Below are 27,259 nucleotides of genomic sequence, written 5' to 3'. Positions count from 1 at the left end.
CATTGTGATTTAAAAAAATGGTATGATATTCAGATGGCAATTCGAGTTGCCATCTGAAGCAGAAAAACACGGTTTAAAATATTTAAGAGCACTTATTGCCACTGATACTTTGAGAAGAATAAAGCGAATTTAAGGCAGTAAACGAGCATTCCTTGAAATAGAATTATTTAAATTAAACGAATTTTATATTTCTGCGAATAAATTCTTTTTTATTTAATTTAAAACTATGATTTTATATGAATTTTAAACAAATAAAGTTTAAATTAAGAGTGCTCTGAAAATTGCTCTGAATAGGATTTATTATTTCCTTTTTAGTGTATTGCGTTTCCACTTATCCTTATACATTTTAGTTTAATCATTTTCACTTATCCTTATACTTTTTAGTACAATAATTATTGCGTTGTCACTTATCCTTTTCCTTTTTAGTCTAATTAGTATTGCGTTTTCACTTATCCTTATACATTTTAATTTAATCAATTTCACTTATCCTTATACTTTTTAGTACAATAATTATTGCGTTGTCACTTATCCTTTTCCTTTTTAATGTAATTAGTATTGCGTTTTCACTTATCCTTATACATTTTAATTTAATCATTTTCACTTATCCTTATACTTTTTAGTACAATTATTATTGCTTTGTCACTTATCCTTATCCATTTTAGTATAATTATTATCGCTTTTTCACTTATCCTGACACTTAGTTATTATTATTATTTAAAGTAATTAAATACCTGCTGCAGCTTCAGGAGGCATATCAGATCTGGAGAGGTAGACCTTCAGTAGATCATGCACAACTTCTTGCTCATCAGTACCATTTCCAACGACATTGGTGATTTCTTCCGAATCGTCTGCGTACAGGGCTGCAGTTTCGTTCATGACGTATCTCTTTTTGCGTCCCCATGATGGGAATGAACCAGGACGACCCCGATCACTGCAGATCACCTTGTAAAAAATACGAATCAAATTCTATGAAATGCTAAAAACAGTATTTGCAATGCATAGTTTTAAAATTTAAAAGAGATTTTATGAATTTAATTTGAAGGTAATCTCAACTTCTATAAGAAATTTACCGTACACAACTCTTATACTGCCGTGCTAAGCACAGATGTGGCATCTGCAGTAGAGCTCAAAATGAGAAATTGACGATTAAAGTTTTACAACTCATTTCTTTGATTTATGACTTAATTAAATGCTCAACTTGCGGTAGTTGTTTCGTAAATAACTTATCTAAAAACCGTAAGAGAGTATTTTGTAAAAATCTTAATTTAAAATTAATAAATGCAGTTACGACAAATTTTCTTTTCAAAACCTTTTCATATACTAAGCTATTTTTACCGTAAGTGACAATTACTAGGTATTTTTAGTGTTATCCGCACAGATACGACAAAAATAGCTTAGTAAAACGTGTTCAAAGTATCATTAAATAATACTGAAAACATCTGCTTTCTTTGGACTTAGCTGCTTCGCTTTATTTTGTTAATACAAATCTAATAGAATCTACCTTCTGAAAGATACCATTTTCAAAACTCCGGACAGTTAAAACTGTAATCCATAACAATTTTCTGTTTTTTATATTCAAAGAATTTGTTTTTTGTAATGTTTTATTTTCTAGATTCATTTTTACCGAGCATGAAGATAATTTTGACAGCAGACGATACTTAAATAAAAATATTACTGGCCGTAGAATGAAATGCGAAAGAATTAGATATGAATATTTTACATGCATTCATTTTTAGAATTTGCATTTTAAATAAACATTTGAATAGAAAAAGCTGAATATTTACTTTAACAATTATGCAAAGTTGCATTAGTTTTTATCAACTATTCAACGGTAAACTAATTTTAATATTCTGTGTTACAATAAACTGCGACATTATTAAATATGCTTGCTTTACTAAGGTATAAAAGTCGTATCTACAAAAAATACTAAGGAAAAAAGTGGTAACTGCGCAGATATCACTTTAAAGGCTTAGTATTTGTCACTTACGTTTCAATTGCCTTAGCAAACTCCGCAAACTGTGCAGTTACGACTTTTTTCTTAAAGCTTTTTTTAATATTTCGCATTCGCAAATTGCCAAAAAACTTGAGATTCAGGTAAATTAAATTACTAACGACCACCTGGTGACAATAACTCAATTTTGATAAAATGTGCAGGTACCACATCTGTGCTTAGCACGGCAGTATAGCTAATCCACAGCGATGATCCCAAACGAGGGCGAAACTGCAGTCTCTGGATGACGCAACGAGCTATTTGATATTTTCTTGTAGTTTAAGATAAACTTCGTCTTATTATCCATCCAAGAATTATTACATTCATGAAGTCATACTTAGATTGGCTTCATAGTTCGAGGGAAAGGATTTTGGTTGGAGGGTTATCCCTTTGATCCTTCTCGCCTCAATAAATCCTCTTGTTTCTTAGATCTAATAGTCTCTAAAAATTGCTGTTAAATCCTTAATATTTGCTATTGAAATGAAATACAATTTTTTCAAAGCCCTTTGTACAGAAAGTATTAGAATGGAAAAAAAATCTCGTTTCAATAATACTTTGTTGCATTTCCGACTATTTTATTTTACACCTAAAATTACAAAATTTTAATTCGTACATGAAATTTTGATACCTAAATTTATTAAACGTAATTTTATTATCAGAAACATGTTTGAGAATACTTCTGAAAGCTTTTTTTTTTGTTAAAAAAATTAAATAAAGAATGTTTATCATGAATAAGGATTTCATGAAGAACGACTCATTTCTCATACGTTTGGAATTATTGAAATTACTCGTCCTGTTTCACAGTTTCAGAAAAGATATAAATCAGTCTGAGAGTTAGCTAAGTGTCGAAATAACTCACATTTATTATTCTTTCTACAAATTTGTGCCCGAAATATTCTGTTTTTCGAGATGGTCAAAACTCTAATAATTTATTCACTTGGTCTTTATAAATATAATGTTCAATCAAATATGTCATAAAGGGAATTAAGCATACAAAAGTATGACACACAGACGCTTAAATTTACTCTCAGACACTTTTAATCTAATTATTTCACGAAATACCCAAGTGTTGTTTATCCTTTTCGGTTTTTCCTCATTTTCTGTCATTGGTTTAATCATTTTTATTCTTTCCTTACTGTTGCGCAATTTTCGTTTAATTCTACCTCTTGGTACAAATGTGGCCCTTTCTATTGCTTACTATTAACATTTATTGTTTTCAGAAAGTTTGTGAACCGAAGAAAACTTTAAATAGCCTCAAAAAAGCTATAGAAACAGCATTACGTACATGAACTTGTACCTATCAGAAGTAAACATATTGGAACTCACTGAGGGTCTTGGCAGACTTACTAGCTTACTCTATTTCATTTATCTCTTAACTGTCCATAACTATTTTGCACTTAAATGAAAACTTTTATTATCGATATGATGCCCAAAATTTTATTCTTGTAATAAATGATAAAAATATACTTACTGGTTCACATGGTCCTCTGCAAGTTTTTACTGTTGCTTGAAACACTAAGAGATTGGAATCGGGTATTTTGAAAGCATAAAAATCAGCTTGCAAAGCTCCATCTGGTGTCTTTTGCAGTTCAGGGAATACATACAAATCGACAGGACATCTAAGCAAAATTTCATCAAGTTTTAAACAATTGGTCAAAGATGAAGATAATTTTTGTTAAAGTAAAACACTGCCATGGAAAGGTAAAGCGCAGCAATTTTTTTCCTTTTTTCATTTTTTTCTGCATTTTATCATATACGTATTATACTTTACTTTATTGTACATACTTGCTTACATGGTTTCCGATGAAAATAACGCACGAAGAAAAAAAAAAAAAACGTCAAGCTCCAACATTTTATTATTCTTAGTGGAGAATCCGAAACTCGTTTCTTGAAATACAATCGATCCCGCTTTATGGGATAGACAATTTACTAAAAATGCTCTAATAAGCGGGAAATACCTTTTTCCGGGACTAAAATGAGAAAATACATCGGTTTGGTACATCGAACATTTATTACATTAAGCGGGATATTCTTTAACCGATATTCCAGTAAGCGTGCTAGACTGTATTTCAAAAACTCATTTTTGCAGATACTGCACTTTACCATCTCATGGCAGAACATTTAAAGATAATTTCTTCGTGAAAATTGTCTTCCAATGCGATTTCTAGGTTTGAGATTATTAAGCTTAAATTCAGTGAGGCATAACGGTTGGAAAGCACTTGTTATCATCTTAAAATTTCTTGCACATTTTGCTTTTGGGGTTGTCCACAAATTATGTCACGCTTTGAAGGGGGGAGGGGATTCGGGAAATTGTAACTGTGTGTGACAAGGAGGAGGGAGGGGATAACAAGAAATAGGACACCACGCATTTTTTTTTTTTGTAAGAGTAAGTTAAAGAAAAATATCGTGACATGTAGCAAACAGGAGGGGGGAGAGGGGGGTCAAAAAAGTTGGGAAAAGGTGCCATCACTTCTGGACAGCTCCCTTTTAACTTTTTCTCTTGAAAGACTTTTATTTTCATTGAAAGTAGTAGGTAGTCAAAAGCGCTAATACGCGGAAATTTTCTTTAGCACTGTTAAGCTTAAATTTCTCTTTTCTGTTGATTTTGCATCAAAACCATTTGTTCATATTCCAATAATTTAAAATTATTTTGTGGGAAATGTTTTTTACCAACTGTTTTTTTAAGCAATAACCAAAGAATTTAACAAATAAGTAGCTGTAGAAGGAATGACGGTTGTTATTAAATCACTAAGTTCACAAATGATTGTGCTTCGGGGATATTAGGCTAAAAAAAATGACCATGCGGATGAAAGAACTTCCGGAAAAAGTAGTTTTATTTCTTGTTTCTAATTGTTAAAAAAAGTGAAAACATTTATGACATAAATCTAAAACGACGCGGCATGAGACATCAATTAAAAGATAAATCTAGGAATTAGCAATTTTGGTACAAACTAATTGTTGCGTATATTTACCCTCGGTTATCAATCAGATGGACTTGTCTGCCAGAGTAGGGATCTTTTGCTATAACGTTGGTCGCAAATATGTCGCTGAAGTACTCGTAATGATCTAGAAAAATTAAAGAAACAAAAAAGAAAACATTAGGCTTCGAAAATTTTAAATCTTACTATACGCTTTGAAACAACCACTCCTTTGCTTTAAAAAAAAAAAAAAAATCAGTTGAACATTTTCACGTCTAACTACAAAATTGAATGTTTATTATTTCTGAAATCTCACTTCACATTTTTAGGGCCAGAATATATTTTCTAGTAAAGCTTAAAAACTCCTTTTTAAATGGTAAAAAAATGTGCCAGTATTGTGTTTTTGATAGGTTTCATTCCCAAACTTTATACTTATATCCATAATCTAGCCTCAAACATTAGGCTCCTGACATAGATAATTGCACAGCAAAATAGTTATATAAGTAGGGCTGTTTTTTATTTAACTGTCTTTTGGAAATAAAGATGGCAAATTTTCATGGTGAACATTTCATTTAGTGTGAGAAATTTTTGATGATTCTACTTTTTCGTAAAATTAAACTTTGATGCTCTTTATTTGTTCATCAAGAAGTTTTGAAGTTATGATAGTAATATCTTTCACTTAAACAACTTTAATAAAATTGAAACTGGCCTAAAAAAAAAAAAAAAAAGAGATTTTTGGAAATAACCACAATTTAGACTGTAATTTATTCATTTTTCTTATTATTATTTTTTTCTCGACATTTCGCTTCAACGATTAATATAATTTGGGGAAATTTCGAGATAGGACCACTGCTAAAACCCCAGTCCTCTTAATGATATTAATTACCGACCGCACCGTTTATACACTCTTTACTGAATTTGTTTGCGAATGTCTTTAATTTTTTTATCCTTCTATTAAAGAATTCATTCACTTTCTACCGCAGTTACGTCTTAGATAAATGGTCGTTTAATGTTTAAAAACATTATCTTCTTCATATAAATACGTATTATTTGCTTTCTTTAATCATGAATTACTTACAATGGCCTCTAGCTTCCAATCGGAACGTCAGCAAATCTCCCACCGCTATCGTATTCGTTGGAGCCCCTCTGTAGAGCACCCGTAAAACGATGTTTGATGTTAGCATATTTTGAGCTGGAAGGTGCTCAATCTGGGTAGGATAACGTCTGCCAGAATTTGAAGAAAATAAAAAATAACATGAATGAGACAAAATTAAACAGGGGAAATTTTTCTTGTGCATGTAAACAGATGTGTAGAATCTTACCCATCCGTTCTGGTATCCATGTAGCTCGAGGTAACCACGGTTTCTCCAGGACCAGACATGTAGCACGTAAGGTTGTATTTTTTATCCCTTGATGTTTGAACATTATCATTGAACTGCACAACTACGATGTTGGTCATTACGTCTCCGTACTGAAACCGAAATCACATTAGTATTTTACAATGGTCAAACATTAACCCATTTATGTTTCAGTCATGAATTAGAGAGTAATAAATTTTTACAAAAATTATGGTCATTCAAATAATGATCATTCTGCTGACAGACGCTTACAATTATAAGCACTAATAATAGTAAAAACTATATACTACTATAAGTACTACTACAGTTGAGGCAAACCTAACCTGGCATTGTCGTAATGTTGTAATCAGGATCTGTGTTACCTTCTGGTTAGGTTCGCCCCCAACTACAGATTTTAAGAAGTAAAGTAGCACACCACACATTTACATATACGAGGGTCATTCATTAATTAAAGAGATAAACGGATTTTTTTCCAGGTCAATTTGATTTTACGAAATAAGATTTTTTTCCTTTCAACAAAATCCTCATCAACATTTATGCACCTGTCCCAACGGGTTACTAGCTTTTTTATACAGGTTGCAAAGAACCTTGGTGTAGAAGCCAATTTCACAAAAATTGCTCGTCATCTTCGTTATCCTAGAATTATTTCCAAGTAATGGGGGCCAAAAAAAGGAAATCAAAGGGTGCTAAGTCAGGGCTATGAGGGGATGAGTCAGTACCTCCCAGCCTACTGGATTCATGATTCATTCAGCTACGAGAGGACGGTCTTGGTGGAGAATCACACCCTCTCCACTGAGATCCACAACGTTTCTCTCTCATGGCTCGCTTCACCTTCTTCAGAAGCATATCTGAATAGTATTGATTGCGTATTGTGCTCTGATCCTCGAGATAATCGCAATATACCGTACCTTCAACAGCCCGGCCAGAACGGTGTATGTCAGACACTGATTCTTGACCACTTTTGAATCGTTCTACCCCCTTGTAAAAATTTTCATGATTCATGCAACTTTTACAATACACTTCAGTCATTCTAGAGAATAAATTAGCTGGTTTTTCACCTTCAGCAATAAAAAAAATGAATCACAGATCGTTGTCTAACCAATGTGGAATTTTCAAGAAGACCCCAAATCGTTTCACTTAATTTTGAGATTGTAAAAAGAGCAATGCTGATCAATCAGCTGATTAGAAATTATTCCAATGATCCCAACTTAAATCCCAAATGCTTCAAACTCGCACTACCAAGTCCACATCAATTTGTTACTTTAACTGTTGATTTTTTTTATTTGAAAGATTACTTTATTGAGAATGTTCTTAACTGATTTTCATCTTTGTAGGACTTAAAGAATTGAAAATATTCGCAACTCCAGAGCTCGAATACGCTACCTTGCGGTGATTAACAATACGTAAGAAAAAGGTAAAACATTCCATTCCACGTGTTTTCTTTAGGGTAAATTACAGGCTTCTGACAGTTTATGGTGTGATGTAATTTCAGAAGACTAGAAAAGATTGCTTCCCACAAACACGATGAAAAATTACTGTCATTCACTTAGCGTCAAAGCAAGTTATAAGTTACAGCATGCGTTTGTTTTACCTTTTTCATCCGCCATTGGACAGTGGCTGCAGCGCCCCCTATAGTTTATTGGACTTGAGAATTAATTAAAACCGTGGAAATTTGCATTTTTCGCAATTTTGGTAGTGAAAACTTACTTGCATATTTAAAATATTAGCATCAGTCAAAAAAAGAAGGAGTTTTCCTGCTTCTGACGGAATTTGTTTGGAACTTCCGTGCAAACAGAACTTGAATTATGGCCTTTTTGTTCAATTTATAGAACAGTAAATTTGAAAACTTTGTGCAGCGTTTTTCATTGTGTTTAGCGCTGATATATATAATTGAATAAAAAGTACGACAGAAATATTTTTTTGATAAAAGAAACACATATACCATAGGCATCAAAATATTTGACGCTAAGCAAATGTCAAAATGTCCAACTAGATGAAGAATATTTGTTTCTAAATGTACAAAAGGACTCATTAAACTCAAAACTGATCCATTATAACAACAAGCTTTTAGAAAACAGGACGAAACAAGGTAGAAAGCCGAAATTATACCGGAAAACGGAAATGTTTTCATCCAGTGAAATGCACAAAGCCCGCTATTGAAAAGTTCACCGCTTTACCTTGCAATTTTCCGGCTGATGCCACCGTCCGAAATGTAATATAGACGGATATTCGTCACAAAGTGAAATGTCAGGAGTTCAGGGGCTCAATAATTCACGCGTCTTTTACAACTTACTAATAATAATATCAGTTGAATCTCACGTTTTGGAAAAAGAACAAGAAAAAATAGAAAGTTTTTGTTTCCGTATTCCGCGACCTCGATCTATACAGGTATTATTTCTCTTTTGTAGAAAAGAAGCAGCAAATGTTTGGAATTTAATATCGAACAAAGTTGGTAGATATTTTCCCTAGTTTGTGAAGCCATAGTTAAGAGTTTAAACAGTAGATTTTGTTCGTAATTTTGCTTTTATGAAAGTAAGAAATCTTTAAGTGATTTATGATACTAAGACCAAAGAGTCATTTAGGTTCCCGATACATAACAATATATGCATTGCTCGTTTAGTTTTGTAGAAACATAAACATATTTTTATGTTATTTTTTCACTTTACTGTTTGTTTGCTCAATATACCGTCTTGCATGACTGAACCTTCGTCCTAATGATTATATTGGTCGGTGAAGAAGTTGAGCACGTCGTGATCACACATATGGGTAAGTGAGGAAATCAAAGCCTCCTCCACCCCATTGAAAATTATCCAAGTGCTCAAGGTAAGCTCAAAGTATGAGCTGAACTTTTATTTTGTTCGATTGGTAATGTATATTAAAAATGTTTTTTTTTTTTTTGAAGAGGAAGGGATTTTTATTTTGTATACTTTAATTTTCGTTATTTTTCTTTAGGAGGAAGGAATTTTTATGTTGTTAAAATTGCATTCGCGTAAATTTTTTTTTCTCCTCCGGAAAGGAGGGGGATTTTCGCTTTATTCGAAATTAACGTGTGTTCTAATTGAATTCATTTAATCTGAGAAGGGTAGGGAGGGAATACTTATCCTATCCCAACTGTGATAAGTATTTCTATTATATTATTCTTATTCAGGGAAGGGGTAGCTTTATTTTGTCACAACTGTGCAATGCGAATTTTAATAGAACTCTTTCTTTTTCGAGATGAGCTAGTTTTTATTTTGTTCTCATTGTAAAGGAAGTTTTGCGGCATTATAGAAGAAATTATTTTTTACTACACCGAATAAGCTTAGTGATTAGATTAAATTATGCGTGCACATTTTAGATCAAGAAAATGGGTCTTTTACTTTAGGAGGGGGGGGGGGGGTAAAGAAATTTTCATTAACTCAAGGAACTTTTTTAAATTTTAAAGTCTTAGCACGGGCACCACCTAGCGGATACAGCCAATTATGTATATTGAATAATTGGCAGTTCCGTGTAGTTATTGGATGAAAAGTTATTCATTTTGAAAAGCTTCCTGAAGTTGTAAACATGAGCAACTTTTAAGAGCAGCGAAAGCAGTGAACATTCTCAGAGGTAGTTTAATGGAGATATGAAAGGAAACTCTTCATTGTGCTCCCTCCTCCCCCTCTTCATTTACTATTTTTGAAATTTTTTTACTTGTAAATGTGCTAGAATACAAGAGCGCCCATACGCAAAATTTTAAGGGGGGGGGGGGTGGAGGGCTCAAATATTTCCCCCATGGTTTAGCAGGATATTTTCCCCATAGAAACCGATTTCAGTACAGATTAGAGATATTAAAATTTGTCATTTTTGATAAATTAATAATTAATGGCTGAAAAAGAAATGTTTTTACATTTTTGCAAAAGAAAAAAGTACTAAAAGCAAGGAAGTTCTAATTTTAACGGGAGGGGAGTTAAGCCTCCCTTACCCCCCTATGGGTGCCCTTGCTAGAATAGAGGGGAAAGTGAATTGCGACTCATCTTTCTACCCATTCATAGTTCGATGACCACCAGTGAATGTCAAGAGCATGCGTCGCCCTTGCATTTCGCCCTTGTGTTTTCACGCTTTGCCAGCTAATTGCTGTTTCCCACGCGAAGGGCATCCTTTTGTTTCTCCGTCACTTTTGTTTCCGTGTAGGAACTTTCGGTTTCACTTTTTTTTTCCCGACATTCATTTGCTAAAGCCATCTTGCTTTTGTTTGTTCCGCATTCCGTTTTTCATTTGTTTATGTGCTTTTTTCTGTATTATTCTGAGAAATAATTTTAATTTCGTTTCGAAGTCAAATTATTAGAATTTTATAAATGTTTTGCATTTTAAACAGAGACGGATTTTCAAATTTCTTTACTTTTGAGCTGCCCATTTGTTTTCGTTTGGTCTTTGGTTTACAATTTATCTTGCTCAAAAAATTTTTTAATTTTATTTATTGGTTTGCTGCTCGAAATTCAAATATTGATACTTGTGTTCGTTTTTGCAAAACTTTTCAAAATTCTAGAAGTTTTATGCCTTTTACTTCTTGAGCATTTTTACTTTTTGATACTTTTTTCGACGTTCTAACAATCGTTTAACGCAGTATAACCTTATAACCTACGCACGCTCTTGCGCCGGGGAAAAAAAAAAAAAAAAAAAAAAAAAAAAAAAAAACCGATAAAATTAATTGTGACTTTACTACCACATACTTTTGTAATTTTTACTTCTTACTTTTTATAAACAATTTTTACATCAAAATTGCAAAATCGAACAAAATCGATTCAAAAATCTTCGAACAATTCAGATATAAAGAAAAAAGAATTCCAATTAAGTTATTAAACATTCGAAGAAGTAAGAATTATCCAAACGCATTAAAATCATCATGGTATTTATTTCGCATCTTCATTTTATTGAAAAAGAAAGTGGACTTAAAAAAGAAAATTTGAATTAACCTTTGCTAACATTTTGGTAAGCAGGATAATGGTGAAGGACAAAAAATGTTTATTGAAATTCATTCGGTCATATTCATGAGACTAACAATTTCAAAAAAAAAAAAAAAAAAGGAATAAATAAAAGCGATAATATTCAAAATTTATACTTGTTCATTGCTTATAACTATTATTTTCTATGTGAAATAAAACAAAATTGTCACTAGTTGTAATTTTGTTAGAAAACTATTTTCCGCACTCTTCAAAACAAAAACGAAGCCGTTTTAAATAAAAACAATTAGTACAGAATGGAAAAATGAATAAAATGTTTTAAAACATCTAAAAGTGCAGTATTTTTTACATTACAATAATCATAGCATCTGGTTGAACTCGGATGTAGAGAAACCATGAGAATCAATCAAATAATATAAATGGTAAATGAAACAAGAAATAAGAGGTCAGTTTTTTTTAGCAAGAAATAATATATTTGAGTACAAAAAAAGTCTTCTTATAGAATAGAAAAAGATAATTTACAGAAATCGTCCACCACTTAATTTAGAAATTATTTCGATATTAAATGTCTCTTTGTTGTTAGAATCGTTCATCCTGTATTCACTGTAACTCATAATATTCCACAATTTTTAAGGACGGAAAATTTGGCTGTATGATGATTATCGATGCATCCTCATTGGTTAAGTTGATGAGATTTTAACTGAAAAACATACCTGTTGGGTACCGCATCGTGGAAATCCATTTCCTCTTGATATCCTTAGAACGCTTGTTGTTCCACCATTGCCATCGTAAAAACAAGAATCGTAAAAACCATAAGTATAGATTCGACCATAGAAACCTTCTGGTGTTTTCATGGTGAATTCTATCCCATCAGGACTGCACGATTGACTCACTAAGAGAAAAAAAATTAAAGGTACCAGAAATTTAAAATCTAGCAGTGATTTAATAATGAATCTAAATGTTTTTATATTTTCGTTTTGAATAAAGATACGTTATGTGTGGCCTATGTATTTAAAACTTTCAAAATTAATTCATTTATGATTTAAAATTGGTTATTTATCTTTATTACATTACGACAGAAAGGCAACATATTGCAAAGTTGATTAAATGTAAATTGAAAATAAATAAATATATTTTGCTATTTGGTTCACATGATTTTTTATACTTTAGTTCAGTGTTTATTAATAAATGATCCGCGGAACGGGATCGGTCCGTGAAAGATTCGCAAACTTTAAAGCGTTTCCTAAGTAAGGTTATTCGTCGGAATCTTGGTAATTGTGTTCGAAAGAAAATCTACGAAAAATGTCGGATGTTCTTTCGTTCATAAGAATAAGTTTCGAGGGCAACAGGAGGTTTAGATTCGATTGATTGCTGGGTTCTCTACCTTTGAAGACACTCAGATTCTCAGGTGGTACTAAAACATTCCCAACTTGTATCAGGTGTGACAACAGCGGAGTCACAGCGCAACATCTCCTACTTTGTGTTGGCTGAAACAGAAATGGTCTGTTGAAAAGACCTAATTTGGTATTGCAGGTCAGGAAATCGAAAAAACTTATGCATCTGATATGATTTGCATCAACGGAGCAACAGCACATCTTCTATGTATTGTTGGATAAACAGAAAGAATATGCCGAACAGACCTAATTTGGTATTGGAGATCAGGAAATTGAACGAACTCACGGATATGATCTGATTTACATCAAAAAGATTTTTAGAAAAAAAAGATGAGACCACGTGCTATATACTGAAAAAGAAGTTCGTTGTAATCATTTGCAAATTTCTCACTCTTTTAGCGTTATTTCTATCAATTTCATCTATTTCATGTCGATGGCATTGTTTTCTCAACCCACTCAACCCATATGACAAGCTATTTTATAAGAAATAATTGACACATTCAGTTTTTTTCGTACGCTTTTGAAATTATGTTTCAAAACTGCGATTGAAATTATTTTGCCGGAATTGAAATTATTATCATGTTTTGGTCTCACCATCAATGCAGTTAGGGGCGCTTGCTCCAGGTATTCCATTTGCTGCCGCAGCGTCTCTTTCGTAAAAGTCAAATTGGGAATCTTGCTCGAAATGACCTGGATTATTAAGTTGAAGATGTCTCGTATCTTGGTCGCTCAGTTCACAGTTGTCCGGAATTACATTTCTAGAAACAATCGAAGATATTGATGTAGCATAATTCATAAGCTTCTGCATATGAAAAGAGTTAATATTTTGCCTCTGCAAAAAACAGACAAAAATACTAAAGCAGGACTGTGCAAGAAATGTTTTCACTGCTACAAATAAATTTATTTAATAAATGACACCATCTACAGAGTTTAACATAAACTACTAGCGGAAGGCAAATTTGGTTTTTTCATAATGTATGTTTTATAGGAAAAAAAGTATAAACATAATGTTGTGAGTGTAAATGTAAGATTATAATTTCTAATATAAAGGTCCATAACTTAGAAAAATATATGAAGACTGACAGAAAATTTAACCTTTCGGCAAAGATTCGACTTTTTTGACCTAATTTATAAGATTTCAGTATGCATGAAAGAAATAACTAACGTAGTAGCAAGGTATCTTATTGTATTCAATGTTCTTTAGTTTCATATTTATCACTCATCAAAATATTATTGGATATCTGGTTCTAGAATTCGTCTTACTAGAAATTGAGCTAATGGAGGGGTTATTTTGCTTGTATGAATGTTCATGCAGTTTAATAAATTTACTACTCAAAGCATCAGAGACATCAAGGAATACGTGACCTACCTCATACATTTATGGCTTTAATGTTTCAAATTTAAGGACAATATTATGAAATCAGAAAGAAGACTAGCTTGATTAGAAACAGGTTTTACATACTTCTCTAATATTCAAGATTAGCTTCCATTTTAGTCTTTTCTCTCTCCTACATTTTTTTGAAATGTTTATCAGTTGTTGTTTAGCGGCCATTTCAGAAACTCTCACTAGCATTGAAGAAATAGCTTGTACTTAGTACATGATTATTTCATATTATATCCAAAATTGTTGTTTTTTGTAATTCGATAGGGGGATCCGGGGTAAAATGGGTAGCCGGGGTAAAATGGGTTTAGTTGCATTTTTCTTGATTTTATTCTACTGGACAACATTTTTTTAAAATAAATAAATATGATGAAAATATTTACATATCAAGCAATATTTTGACTTGAGGAAAAAAAATCCAGCAATTCATTTACCAGGCTCAGCAAGAGTTTTATTTTTCAGAACACAAAGCAATGCGTTTATAGTGAGTGATATACTTCTTTCTAGAAAAATTTACAGGAAGAGTTTTGGAAGTTTTTTATTTGGATTTGATAGAAAAAGAATTTTTCTAACAGAAAACTCAAAAAATAAGTAAATTTTAATATTTACAAAAATTTTGTAGTACTTTTAGTTGCACAGGGTAAAATGGGTATAGCCAACATTTTCGAGTTAAAGACATTGAATGCATGAAGATTAAAAAACTTAATTATCTTTGCAAGACAAATGTTACACATTATTCATCTTTTAAACTAAAAGTATGTTTTTAAAAAGTTTTATAAATAATCACTCTTCATTTATTTGTTGTATTTTAATTACTATAACTTATGCCATTAGTACTTAAAGGTATTATATTTTTTGATTATTATCGATATAGTTCATGATTACTGTAGGTTAGTAATTTACTGTAAGTTTATTATGTATATTGTTCATTGCTACACATTATAAAACATAGTAAGTATTGATAGCTAATATGCTGTCTTTTTAATTTCCTTTTAAAACCACCAACCCCATTCTCAGAACATAGTCTAAGTACAACCTCACATACAATCACAACAGAATCCTTACGCCTCATAGCAAAGTTGTACTGAATAACTAAATCCTCCTACTATACCTCTTGGTTCGCAGCCATTTTTTAGCACTGGTAAGGAAATGAAAAATTTCCAAATAAAAAAAAGTAAGAGTCTAAACAAAGGTGGGGGATGTTGTAATTACAGAGCAGGTGGCTGCAAGATTGTACACAAACAGGCGGGAGCCAAACAAAAGCAGAAAAAATAAATACACATAAAATAAATAAATTAAAAAAAAACATTAACAATAATTTATAAAGTAACTAATGAAGTAGAAGTGAAAACTAGTGGTTCTTCTAGTTGTTAATTCCAGCAATTGGCGACAGGGCCGTTGTTAAATTTGTGGAATTCATAGGTTTAATCACTGAAATCTCAGCTGAAAGTGAATATACTGAGAAGTTTGCTACAAAATCATCTGCCAAACTATCCTATGTGCTCCCCAAGAAAGATGACATTGATGTTGTGCAGGCATCACAAAGTTATAAAAATACTATCTCAGCCAAACTGCAAGTCTTTGCCAATGCACCTTTTTTTCATAAATTTGATTCTGTAAACATTTTTTGTGGTTGTTTTGGATTAAGGTTTTTCTCCTCCAATGCAATTATACTCAATTTAAAAAAAATTCTCCATTAGTCACAGTGTAGTTCAACTTTAAACAGCATATACCCATTTTACCCCGGTGTATACCCATTTTACCCCGAAGCACGGGGTAAAATGGGTATACACAGGGGTAAAATAGGTATACCCCTTTACACTAAATTTAAAGCAAAAAGTTAACACAAAATATGCCCAAATTAGACCTAAGATACACAATGTATAGAATATTCAACAAAAACACAATTATATTTCATGATATTTCTGCTATGGGTCACTGAAATTAAAAATGCTGTTTTTTATACCCATTTTACCCCGGGTGACCCTAACCCAGTAAGTTTTTTTTTGCTAGTTTTTTGTTTTGTAAACATCGATGAGACACATTTATTAAATGTATATATATGTATTTTGTAACTTTATTTTTAAAATTGGAATTCTCTTCAGGTTCGGAGAAAGAGGGAGCTGGGAATACGGTGAAGATGATCAGATTTTTCCCTATTTAAAACATTGACTTGTTTTTATGCAGAGAATTATGGTCTATCAATACATATCATATGCGCTCACCTAAAATTAAAAGACAGGCAGACGAATTCCCTTTCTTCTAAGCAAGCCTTCTCACAATCCTCTTCCCTGTCTGTTCTGACCACTCTCCTAACGTAGAAGCTCCTGAGCCTGGTTCCGTAACCCACCCTTCTGAAGATGCCTCCGTTATACATTCCTGGTTTGCAAAGCTCGTAGTTGTTGTTAGGGAACTGTTGACCCATTCCAGCTGGAGGGTAAATGCCGCTGCCATGGAAGGGATTAGCATGTGGATATCCAGGATAACCACCTTGGAATCCACCAGGAGCAGAGTGAGGGTTTTGATGAGGTGGAGCTACTGGAGGATAACCACCTGCCTGACTCCAACTATGAGCATTGCCTGAGCCCCAAGGTTGAGAAGCGGGTGGCATAACTGCTGGGGGATAGGCGGGAAAATTCACTGGGCCTTGGTGGTGAGGGTTCTGGTTCCATCCCTGTCCGCTCCATGGACCAGAAGGCCATGCCTGAGAAATGGAAGGATTTCCACCTGAACCACCTGCTACTGGTCCACCTATACCCCATCTGGAAGGTCCAAATCCGGGAGCACCAGCAGTTGGACCATAACCGGGTCTGTGGATGAAACTGTGTCCTCTGTTTCCACTTCCTCTGACTGTAAAAAAAGGACACTTTATTAAGTTACACTATTATTGTGTCACACAATAACTTAATTGTGTTAATACCTGAAATATTTTTTAAACAGAATATCACATTTATTGTACTTATAAAAATGTTTATTTAAAAAAGCAAATCTAAGTATAACTGAAAAGAACTTCCATAGTGACCGTTGCTTAAAGTGCAAAATCTTGTCTGAAACTTATATGACTTCAGTAGAAAGTTTTAAAAGAAAAGTGAAATTCTTAAATCATTCTGTATGAGACTATACTGCATCTTAATTGTATGAGACTGATTGATAGCAATAATATTCAGTGCTCAGCATTATGCTATTTAACAGAAAAAAAGTTACGGTACCTAATATTTTATTTTCATATAATATTTTTATTTTTAGATTTCTTTTTCTTCTTGGAAAGAGAGAGAACTTGACATCCACTTGAAACTTTAAGTAGACACTGATTCAAAAGAGGTAAATCCTTTAAATTGAAAGTAATTTTTTTCTATAAGAGAAGCTGTCTTATTAGTATTTTATATAATTGTTTAATTGTGCTTTGATGTTTGATGTTTGATTTTGTGGGAAAATTAAAAATTTTGAAGTACAGTCAGTTGTTTAAATAAACAATGAGGATCACTACCACCCTGCTGTGATCTGTTTGATTTGAATTTAATTATGCTACAATCTGCATTTTGGTAAGGTGTTTCTCTTTGTACTAAAATAGTCGTTTTTACGCTTCTTGTACATACTACATAGAAAAACTTTAAATCGTATACAAATACTAGTTAAAACATTTATTTCATTAGTGTTTGGATACGAAGTGCTGCATATTTTTATTTATTTTTTTGGCAAGATGGCTTCCTTCACCATAAATACATCTTTTTTAATGTACCCAACCTTCACCAGGTAGAAATGCAAGCCAGAAACCTTCACCATAAAGCCAGATTTTAAGCATTTCGAAAGAATACATAATATTGATATAAAAAAAGAGCAAGAACACATCTTATTTCACCATCACCAGTTTAAAGAGTGGTGCAAACGGAATAGTGCTTGATCAACTTTAGAAGCTGAGCTTTCCATCAGTTACTGTGCCGGTTTCAGAAATCTTAGGAAAAAGTTGAAAACCTTCAACATTCCTAATATTTCCACCCGTTATTGTGCAAGCTAGCTACAGGCACGAAAACGCTGCTGCAGTTGCACCCGCCACCGATTTGATCCCGGTAGATGACAGTCGGGTACTTACTCCATTTGAACTCATAGTAATCGTAAGATTCGTCGTCTACGAGATTCGGCTTGTTGGAGGCTCCACTAGATTGGCTGCTGAATCGGCAGGACTGAAATCGCGAACTGTACTCGACCGACTGGCAGTCACGGTTATAGCGTCGCATGCACTCGTCAAGGCATTCTTGGAAGGAATAGACTTTCACTTCGACCTGGTGAGCAACGTCTAGTCGTTTTCTACGGAAGCACTCGACAGTGGCGTTGTTGATGTAAGCGTCTGGTGAAAGATCAGACGCATGGATCAGAATTGGGTTGTTTCCCATTTTCTTTTCTTTTTTTTTTGAAAGAGCATGGTCAAAGACATGGGGGCAGTTACTTTTTTTCTTAATTTTGACTTATTTTCTCTCTTAAAAAAGTAATCTTAAACGACATTCAGTCATTGTTTTCATTTTTGTCACAAGTGAGCAAATCCTACGGGCTACCAAAAAGTTTCAGGGCACCTCCAAACTTCGCTAAATGGATATTTTATTTAACTAACAATTCTTTTTCTGCTAATAAATTGCTCGCTGTGAAAAAAAAATCACTAAAAGGCGATATCTTTCCAAAAAAGACAACCATGCGCTCCGATTTAAGATAGCTTTCATCACTTGTGACGTCACAAGATGAAAAATTTTTGTTTAAAAATCAGACATTTAAAAAAAATAACTAAAAATTAAATGTTGAGAAAATAAAAGAATTTTCTGGGTTCATGTTATTATTTTCGCTTATTCAACCAATTTCAGTGACTAAAAGTAGTATACTTTTGACTGAAAGGAACATCCTCATTTCATTTAAAGAGTCGAAATTCATCGACAAAGGCTTTAAGTACATTTGATTCCTTTTCTTGGTGCGCAAAAAATGTCCACTTTAATTCTAACAAATAATTTTCTTCGGAACTTAACGATTTTTATAAGAAAAGAAGTCTATTTTTGATGTGGATAAAAGCTAAAAATCGTAATTTTTACGCTCTATAAAAGAGTCTCGGAAACATTGAAGTTTGAAGACTCAATTTATTTTAAGACATGCGGGTACATATACATATGATTTTTTTTTAGAAGAGCTGCTTATTCTGCGACCTACACAGGCTGCGGAGTTGGATGGAAAATGATCGAAGTCAGAAATTTTAGAACCTTCAAACTCTGACTCCGGCTCCTTTACCCCAAAATCAGTTCGACTCTGACTTCGATTCCACAAGCACTGGCAGAGCTGCGCACTTTCTGGGAAAATGTCCGACCCCGAATTCCTTAGAACTTTACTTTCGTATCCCGAATCCGACTCATTCTTCTTAAAATTCCTACATAGAAAAATTTAGTTTCGTGGTATTTTTTCAGAGAAAACATTTCTAGACAGATAGATGGCTTAAGAACAGCAAAACTTTTCGAAAAGCACATAACGAAGACTTCCGATATTAAAAATTCTGCGACATTATTATTTTAACTATGAAATGAAATCAAGCTATTTCAAACCTGACAGCGTCATACTTTTTTCCAGAGTACTATTTTAAATTGTAAGAAGATTAACATCACATTTACTGAGTGTATTCTTCTAAATATCATAACATTTTCAAAAAAAAAAAAAAAAAAAAACTGTGCGACTTTCAGGGTATAAATGGATTTTTAAAAACAATTCAAGATGCTAAGTACGTGTACAAATTGTGTGCTAACGAATTAAGAAATTTCAATTCATTACGAAATTTTTTTGAAAAAGTACTACGCATCTTTTCTTTTATAACTTATATGTGAAAATGTTTTCAAAAGTTCGATTTTTTAAAAATATATATCTATAACCAACTCAATTTTGCATTGGAGTTGATCAACAAGATGTTTCAAAGAAATACATACACGATAATTTAAAGCTAATTAAAATAATATTGTTTGGCAGTACGACTGCTCAATAAACCAAACATTTACGTTTGTTTTTATTTGGCTTGAGAATAGTTGTTTTAACAAACATAAACAAATTATTTGGTTCAACATGTAAAAACTAGTAAAAAACACTTGATTTCAAGATTAGTAAAAACATTTATCATTCTTAGAGCAAATAATTAAATTGAAAAATATGAAGGAGTTAATGTTAACATTTAGTTTAGGAAAGAAAAAGGTATTAGAAAAAATATGAAATACACAATAAATACTTCTACCAATGAAGGTTGGGATAACATATTTAAAAATTTCTAAGCTGTTTTTTTATACTGATTTCACAAGTAGATATCTCGTATCATTAATTAATTTTTTATGAGATTTTTTTTATTTTAAATGCTTTCTATCTTTATTTGAGTAGTCTTTAAAATTTATTTTTACAATTTATGATTTTAGCACAATTGAAATGTTTTCTAATATATCTGAAGAACTTGAACGTTATAGAGATGAATTACGTAATATGCAAGCTTTCAGTAAAGTTTGACCCAATGGATATTTTTACTTAGCATTTTATTTAATTTATCACTTGATAAATGGTATTGTTATTTGATTTATAATTTTCATTCTGAGTTTAAACTTCTTTTAAATTTAAAATTATAGCTGTATTCCTTTGAATATCATTTTTGAAAGATCTTAAAATTGCAATAGGATGCAATAAGCCGAATTTAAAAATTTTTACGCGTTCAATATCTAAATTAAGAAAAAGTTTCTTTTTTCTTTTGTAAAACGGCGCATTTTTCCAGGTAATAAAAAGAGAAGTGCATTGTTAGAATAATCCCACGCTATTATATGGTAAACTTAAGATCTAAAATGTTCGCCGAATATTTTAACATACAACAAAAATATTTTCGCTGTATCTTTAGCCTGAAAGCTAATTCAAAATTAATATCTTTCCCATCTTCATTGTAAAATTCGATCATGTGTAGCATGTTTAAAGAACCACACAAACTAGGCCAACTCAAAAAATTAAAAATGATCTGAGACTAAAGTTTTCTTTTGCGGTATTTAAGTTTTTAACGAATAGAAGCTTATCCTTAACCTTGTATTGACAGCGAATTGACAAATGGGTTAGAAACAAATTAACATTAAACAGATAACACATTTTGCAGGCAAAATATGAATTTGAATTTTTACATAAACCTAAACGAATATCTAGAAACTCGGCCTTTATTTTCTGCTTTTCTGTTACTTAAATCCCTGCAAAAAGTAACACGTATTAGAAGCAGTAGCAGCAGCATTGGCTAAACAGAAACTCCGCTCTATTTATGGTTCACGCTAGCATTCGTGTTTTGGACATCAAATGAGAACAATGAAATTTGTATATGCTCTGGTGAAACGCAAATTGCTGTTTTGGAACATTTAAGCAAGCTTAAAATTGTCTAAAATATGTTTAAATTCAATTGTATGCCTCACTTGCATTTGTATATCAGTTCCTTACAGGAAATTAGTACTTATAGCATAGCAGCGATAAACTAATTCTGAAAGAATGCGTCGTGGAAGTAGTCATCTTACCTCTGTCAGCATTTCCACAGAGGATTCTGTAAAAATCTCCTTTACCAGGAACTAACGTTGTGGTCTCATGTCCGGTGGACATTTCTCCGGAATCAGCAGCATCAGGGTAGTACATGTAGGTTGTGCAAAGCCAGGTATCTTCTTCGTGGTAAAAGGCTGTACACAAATAACCTCTGGTTTCCAAACTCTGGGAGCAAATGTCTGAACAGCTCTGGAAATGCTGGGTGTAAATTGTTTCCAACTCAATGGCTCCACTTGGGCGTTTACCACTTTCCATAATATGAGCTCTGTTAGGACAAGCTTGGGCTTCTAAGAATGAATGAAAAATTGAGAGATTACACATAGAAATGTTCTTGTTAATTATTTTTGAGTTACATGAACATTAGATTCACTGTTTTAATTTCTTTTCCTGATATCTTTAACATAAATTATTAAGATTGATGTTGTTTATTTATGTTAACTCGGGAGACATTCAGTTGTGAAACTTTTTGATGGCATTCGACATCTCGTCATACTTTCGTCTAGCTGGTTTAATAGTTGATTGACAAAAACAGCTTTGAAATTTTAAAACTGCATACTAGGTGGATTAGGATTCCTGGTTTAAGTGGTTATAGCGATTAGAGGTAATGAAATTCGAAACATCACCCAAAATCTGCATAGCCCGAACAACTGAAATTTTGAAACAAATATGTTATAAAGAACAAAAGTATTAGAGTGGTCTAATGCTTAGAAAGTTAACTAGGAAATCCATCTTGTATTTTCATTGAAAATTTGGAGGATGAACTCAAATTTATGCAAAGTCATTTGATTCTGCAGCCTACATTGGTAGTTAGCATCAAATTATGAGGTTCATTTGATGCAGTTGTTGCATATTTAATAAATATTAGCTTGCTCAAAAGTTCAGCACATGCAAATATATTTAATGATTCCGTGAGCTTAAAATGTATTCTAAATATACTGGGAAAATTATACCTTTTTACATTTTTTAATCTTAATGCATACTAGGTGGGTTAACATACCTGATTTTTAAGTGGTTTATAGCGTTTAAAGGAAATGAAATTCGAAACATCACGAAAAATCTTAACAACAAATGAACAAATTTTCATGTTTCTCACCCAAAAGCAAAATATATTTAATAGTTTTGTCTAGTTACTGCTGAAAATGATAACTCTGGCACATTTTAGTGGTTAAATGTACTTAAAAATAGAAGAATTTTATATAAAAATTATTGATAAATTTAAAGCCTTCAAAATATTTCCATTTAAACTGTTAAATTATTTCGCACTGCATGCTATCCTTAGGGTGTACGGTGTACTGTACACTCACAGTACATCCGCATGTCAGAACCAAGCAGTTAGTACGTTTCATCTTTATATTGAATAATCCTGGAATTTTCCTTAAATTTAATTAACTGCAGCAAAGTTTTTATGGCATAAGGAATTAATGCTGAAGGATTTTTACTTCAGCCTTACAGAAAAAAATTATGGGTTTTTTACAATTTTCAAATTTTTTTCTGTGATTGACTTTACCTGAAAGGCACATATTCTCGACGTAGTCACTGTTCGAATCACTGAGGAAACCTGTAGGATTCATCGCCTTGGTGCTTCGACTGAGCCTACACTTCTGGCCACCTCGGTCGAAACAGGCTGATAGGCACTCTGGATCATTGACGCATTTTTCCTCGCATTCTGTTCGATTCGTTGCAAAGACTTCTTGGTCGGTGTGACTTTCGAAACAGTAGCCGGGAGTTCTTTTGATCATGTAAAGTCGATTTGGGCAGTCATTAGTCAGTCGGGATGCTAAATAGAGAAAACTGGTTCTAAACATTTAGAACGTAATAAGAAGTAGTTATAGTTTTACAAACACAAATGTGACTACGAGCTACAAACTCTGGACTCAGCTAGACAGATGCTAATCAATATATCACTCCCCAATAAACATCAAGATGCCCTTAAAACTGTTTACCGCATTGCAAGTAACAATTGCTTCCGGTAAAATATTTCAAATTCCCACATCCCTTTTGAAGCAGTAATTTTTCCTACTTTCAAAGTCTGCTTAGAGTTAAAAAAAACTTTAAACAATGGCTTCTGTTTAATTTAGAATGTCTGGTTTGAGACTCTGGTTGAGACTCTCGATATACGAAATTTGACATGGTACAGCGCAAATGTTCAGTATAATTGTATTCGCATGTTTTAGAGACCATTAATGCGGGTTATAAGGTCATTATGCGGGACGTGATCATATAGTAATAGCAAAATGAGCACAAATTTAGTGATTAATTATTCACGCTTCTGTATCAATAAGTTAGACTTGTATTTTGCTCAAGATGTTATCAAATCCTGTTAAGCTAACAAATCTGAATAAATTTGATAACTCATTCAGAATTACAACTTTTTGAACCACATATAGTGCGTGTTCTTGAACTTTTATGTTGAGCATGATTAGAAACTCGAGTACCTTTGACATCAAGCATTTGAAAGCAAATAGTTTTTTGCTATACGTTTTCATTCAAATTGCAACAAATATTTAACTTCGTGATGAATTTTTAAAATATTTTACGAAATAAAAATATAAGAATAGGGTAATCTCCTGAATTGTTGAATGTTCAAGTGAGTATCTGAAGACAAAAATGTCACCATTTCTCTATTTATTCCGAATGCCCAATTTAAGTCATAATTAACGAAGCAATAATTAATTATAAGCCTCATATACTTACACGTGAAGCAAACTTTATTGAAGTGGAATGTGTTCGTCTGTCTAACAAGGACGTCTCCGCCATCTGGAGAAGCTCTATCGTGGTACATGTGACAAATGGATTCCTTGTACTCTGGATCAGCATGTTGCTGCTGATTACCCATGTGATTGTTCGAATTCCTGACGGAATTTCCTCCGTCCATGCCAGCTTCTCCATTTTGAGGGTCAATTTGTTGTCCGGGCGTAAAATCGAACGACAAACACTTGGGGTCGTCTTCGCAACGTTGTTTGCACGTTTGCAAAACTCGGAGGGGACTGTCCACAAGAGTGATCTGGATAGAAATTGAAAAGTGAATTTTCTTAACATATATAACACAAAGAATTACGCATATAATTTTTATTCGAAATGAAAAACGTTAATTCTTCAAAAACGTATCTCACGATTTTCGTTTGGATTAGTAGTATTGATAATATGTTTCTGTAATCGTAGTATTAAGTAAATAAAGAGCGACATACTGTGGAATACGCAAACGTTGTTTTGTAGTGACCGAAAATCTTTGTGAGCCTTCATAGTGTCTAGTTGTAATTCAAAGCCAGTTAGTCCGCATACTATAATGAAATATTGAAATTATAACACAGTTTTGAAAAAAATAAGATAATTATTGAGTATATTTTGATAGTTATATTTGATAAAATGAAACTCTAAAGCATTTTTAATTTATGAAAATGGCTCCAACTATTAAAACAACGGAATGAAAAGAAAGTGTTTTAATATGAAAAAAAAAGTTAGTTGTAATGTGCCTTAATTGGTGTTTTTGATATGTGTTCTTTTTAAAATAGGGGTGTAACATATTTATATGATAATCATTTTAAGAATCTTTCTTTTCTCTTTAAAAGTGTATTAAGGTTTTTACTTCTTAAGTTAACGATTAAAGTATGAGGTTTGTAATTTTTGAATAGGTGTATAATAAATTTCTGCAGATGTTGATGTTTTGAAAGCATTAAACAAAGGAACAAAAATAAAAACATTTAATTAAAAAAAATCTATATTTTTACATTATATGGTTTAATGTCCTGTTTTGAAAATTTACGTCTTATGTTTTTATACGACTGCTTATTGCTACTATATTCAAGTTTAATGGAAATTCTTTTTTCTAACTCGTGTTAGTTTTCATTTACTGCAGAAAACTAACTATAATTCCTACGACTCGAGGATTTAAGGCTTCTTTCCTACCCAGTGTTTAGAAATTACGAAAGTTGATACGAAAATGTAAAGTAAAAGTCTTAATGCAGGAAGAATGCTTTTGAGAAGGACTGACAAAGAACAAATTACGGCGCTCTAAGTAAAAGACATTTTTAATGATTAGATGAATGACCGACATTGAGTAAATGGGAGAGGAGGGGGGGGGGGCTGCTAAGTGAATGAACCGATGACTTTGCGTAAAAGGTCTGCGAAGAAGATTATGTCTCTGCCATAATCAGGGTGAAACTCATGAATTAATCAGTAAAAGATAGGGGGAAAACGTAGAGAAAATTAATAGTAAGCATTTAAAAATAATATAAAGCAAAAATCAATTGAAGTGAGAATCAACATAACTTTTTAACATACTTCAACTATTTTGTCTTTAAACTTCCTTTATCTTTCATGAAGACACATGACCACGTTTCCATATTTACTTCCAAAATATTCTTTTAAGTGAAGCTCTGCCCATCACGCCCAGGAAACTTTCAGCGAGTTACGCAGTTACATATTGAACTTTAAATACTGTTGAAAATTATAAGAACGTATTCCAAACTTAAAAAAATAACAAAGTTTTAAAGCTCCAGTTTGTAAAAAAAAAAGAGTGTGGCTTATTCAGCTGTCTTATGAAGTCATATGGTAATTGGAAAAATTAAATAAATTACCCATAGTCTGTAGAGCCTATGAATAACTTTCACAAGAAATTACCGCTTATATTGGCGCTACAGTTGGCGGTGTTCATTGTTGACTTACCGTATGCATTTTGGCGAAAGAAGCAGAAAATAACTTTTTCTTTTCTATTAAGCACGTGCAATGAAATATATTTTTTTATAAAATGAGTATTTATAGCACGAAGTTTTTCAGATGACGGCTTCAAACACCATTTTACAGAACGAAAATAAAGAAAATAATTAAACCTTATACATCCTAATGTAATCTAAAATTATTTTGCTATGTGAAACAAATCCATACGTTTCTACCGTATGAGACAATAATTATTAAATAGTTACTAAAATTGGTTTAAATATGAGGCAACAGGCATTAATTAAATAATAAAATTGATTTAAATATGAGGTAACAGGCATTAAATAACTAATAAAATTGATTTAAATATGAAGCAACAGGCATCCAATAAGTAGTAAAATTGATTTAAATATGAAGAAACAACTATTAAATAAGTTCTAAAATTTATTTAAACAGGACACAACAGCTAGTAAATTAGTCTAAACAATATGCGGCAATAACTGGAAATTTGTTTAAAATTCATTTGCAGTGCGAGGTATGAGGTACTTCATATGAATAGAATATGCATAGAAGGCACAAACCGTATGAATTTGAAGAGCATATAGTATGAAGCAGAATATATGAATCAGAAGTTAAGAATTTTAATTTTAACAACTACTCTAACACGTTAGAAAAGTGTAGTCTTAATGCTTAAAGTCTGACTATAAAATATAGCAGCTGGGTCATTCCATGCGTAATGGCTGTGGCTGACATGTCACAGATTTCAATGAAAATTTTTATTTAGGTAAACCATGCATATCTATGAGGGAATGCAAAGTATGGAAGTTTGAAAACTGTTTGCTGCTTTGTTATTGAAATTAGAAATTGATGCTTACGCTAAGCCTAAATTTTCATAGTCCATTGCTACCAGTTTGTGACTCAATAACTCCATAAGTTATAAACGTACACTTAAGAAATAAATATTTCCGCATTCTATAAACAATTCTCTATTGAGAAAGAGCAAAGTAAAATTTATTCGGATCTTTTTTTGAATCTGAGATGTTAACAAAGATTGAAATTTTGCCAATTTACTTCAGATTT

General features: G+C 32.4%; 1 protein-coding gene across 1 annotated transcript in view; it reads right to left on the bottom strand.

Annotated features, from left to right (window-relative positions):
* The window catches only part of LOC129233729 (uncharacterized), a 45,953-nt gene that overhangs the window by 6,079 nt on the left and 12,615 nt on the right, over positions 1 to 27,259 (bottom strand). Inside the window, exons 3-14 of the mRNA XM_054867705.1 lie at positions 24,218 to 24,527; positions 23,031 to 23,300; positions 21,502 to 21,810; positions 18,054 to 18,308; positions 16,189 to 16,813; positions 13,177 to 13,340; positions 11,902 to 12,080; positions 6,231 to 6,379; positions 5,987 to 6,132; positions 4,963 to 5,056; positions 3,462 to 3,609; positions 732 to 942 (exon numbers count right to left, since the gene is read on the bottom strand). Of these exons, the coding sequence (XP_054723680.1) occupies positions 732 to 942; positions 3,462 to 3,609; positions 4,963 to 5,056; positions 5,987 to 6,132; positions 6,231 to 6,379; positions 11,902 to 12,080; positions 13,177 to 13,340; positions 16,189 to 16,813; positions 18,054 to 18,308; positions 21,502 to 21,810; positions 23,031 to 23,300; positions 24,218 to 24,527 (2,860 nt within the window). The remainder of the gene's footprint in view (positions 1 to 731; positions 943 to 3,461; positions 3,610 to 4,962; positions 5,057 to 5,986; positions 6,133 to 6,230; positions 6,380 to 11,901; positions 12,081 to 13,176; positions 13,341 to 16,188; positions 16,814 to 18,053; positions 18,309 to 21,501; positions 21,811 to 23,030; positions 23,301 to 24,217; positions 24,528 to 27,259) is intronic.

Source organism: Uloborus diversus, unplaced genomic scaffold (genome assembly GCF_026930045.1).
Source record: "Uloborus diversus isolate 005 unplaced genomic scaffold, Udiv.v.3.1 scaffold_666, whole genome shotgun sequence".
Classification (NCBI taxonomy): Eukaryota; Metazoa; Arthropoda; class Arachnida; order Araneae; family Uloboridae; genus Uloborus; species Uloborus diversus.
This window is presented reverse-complemented; position numbering and strand designations above follow the sequence as displayed.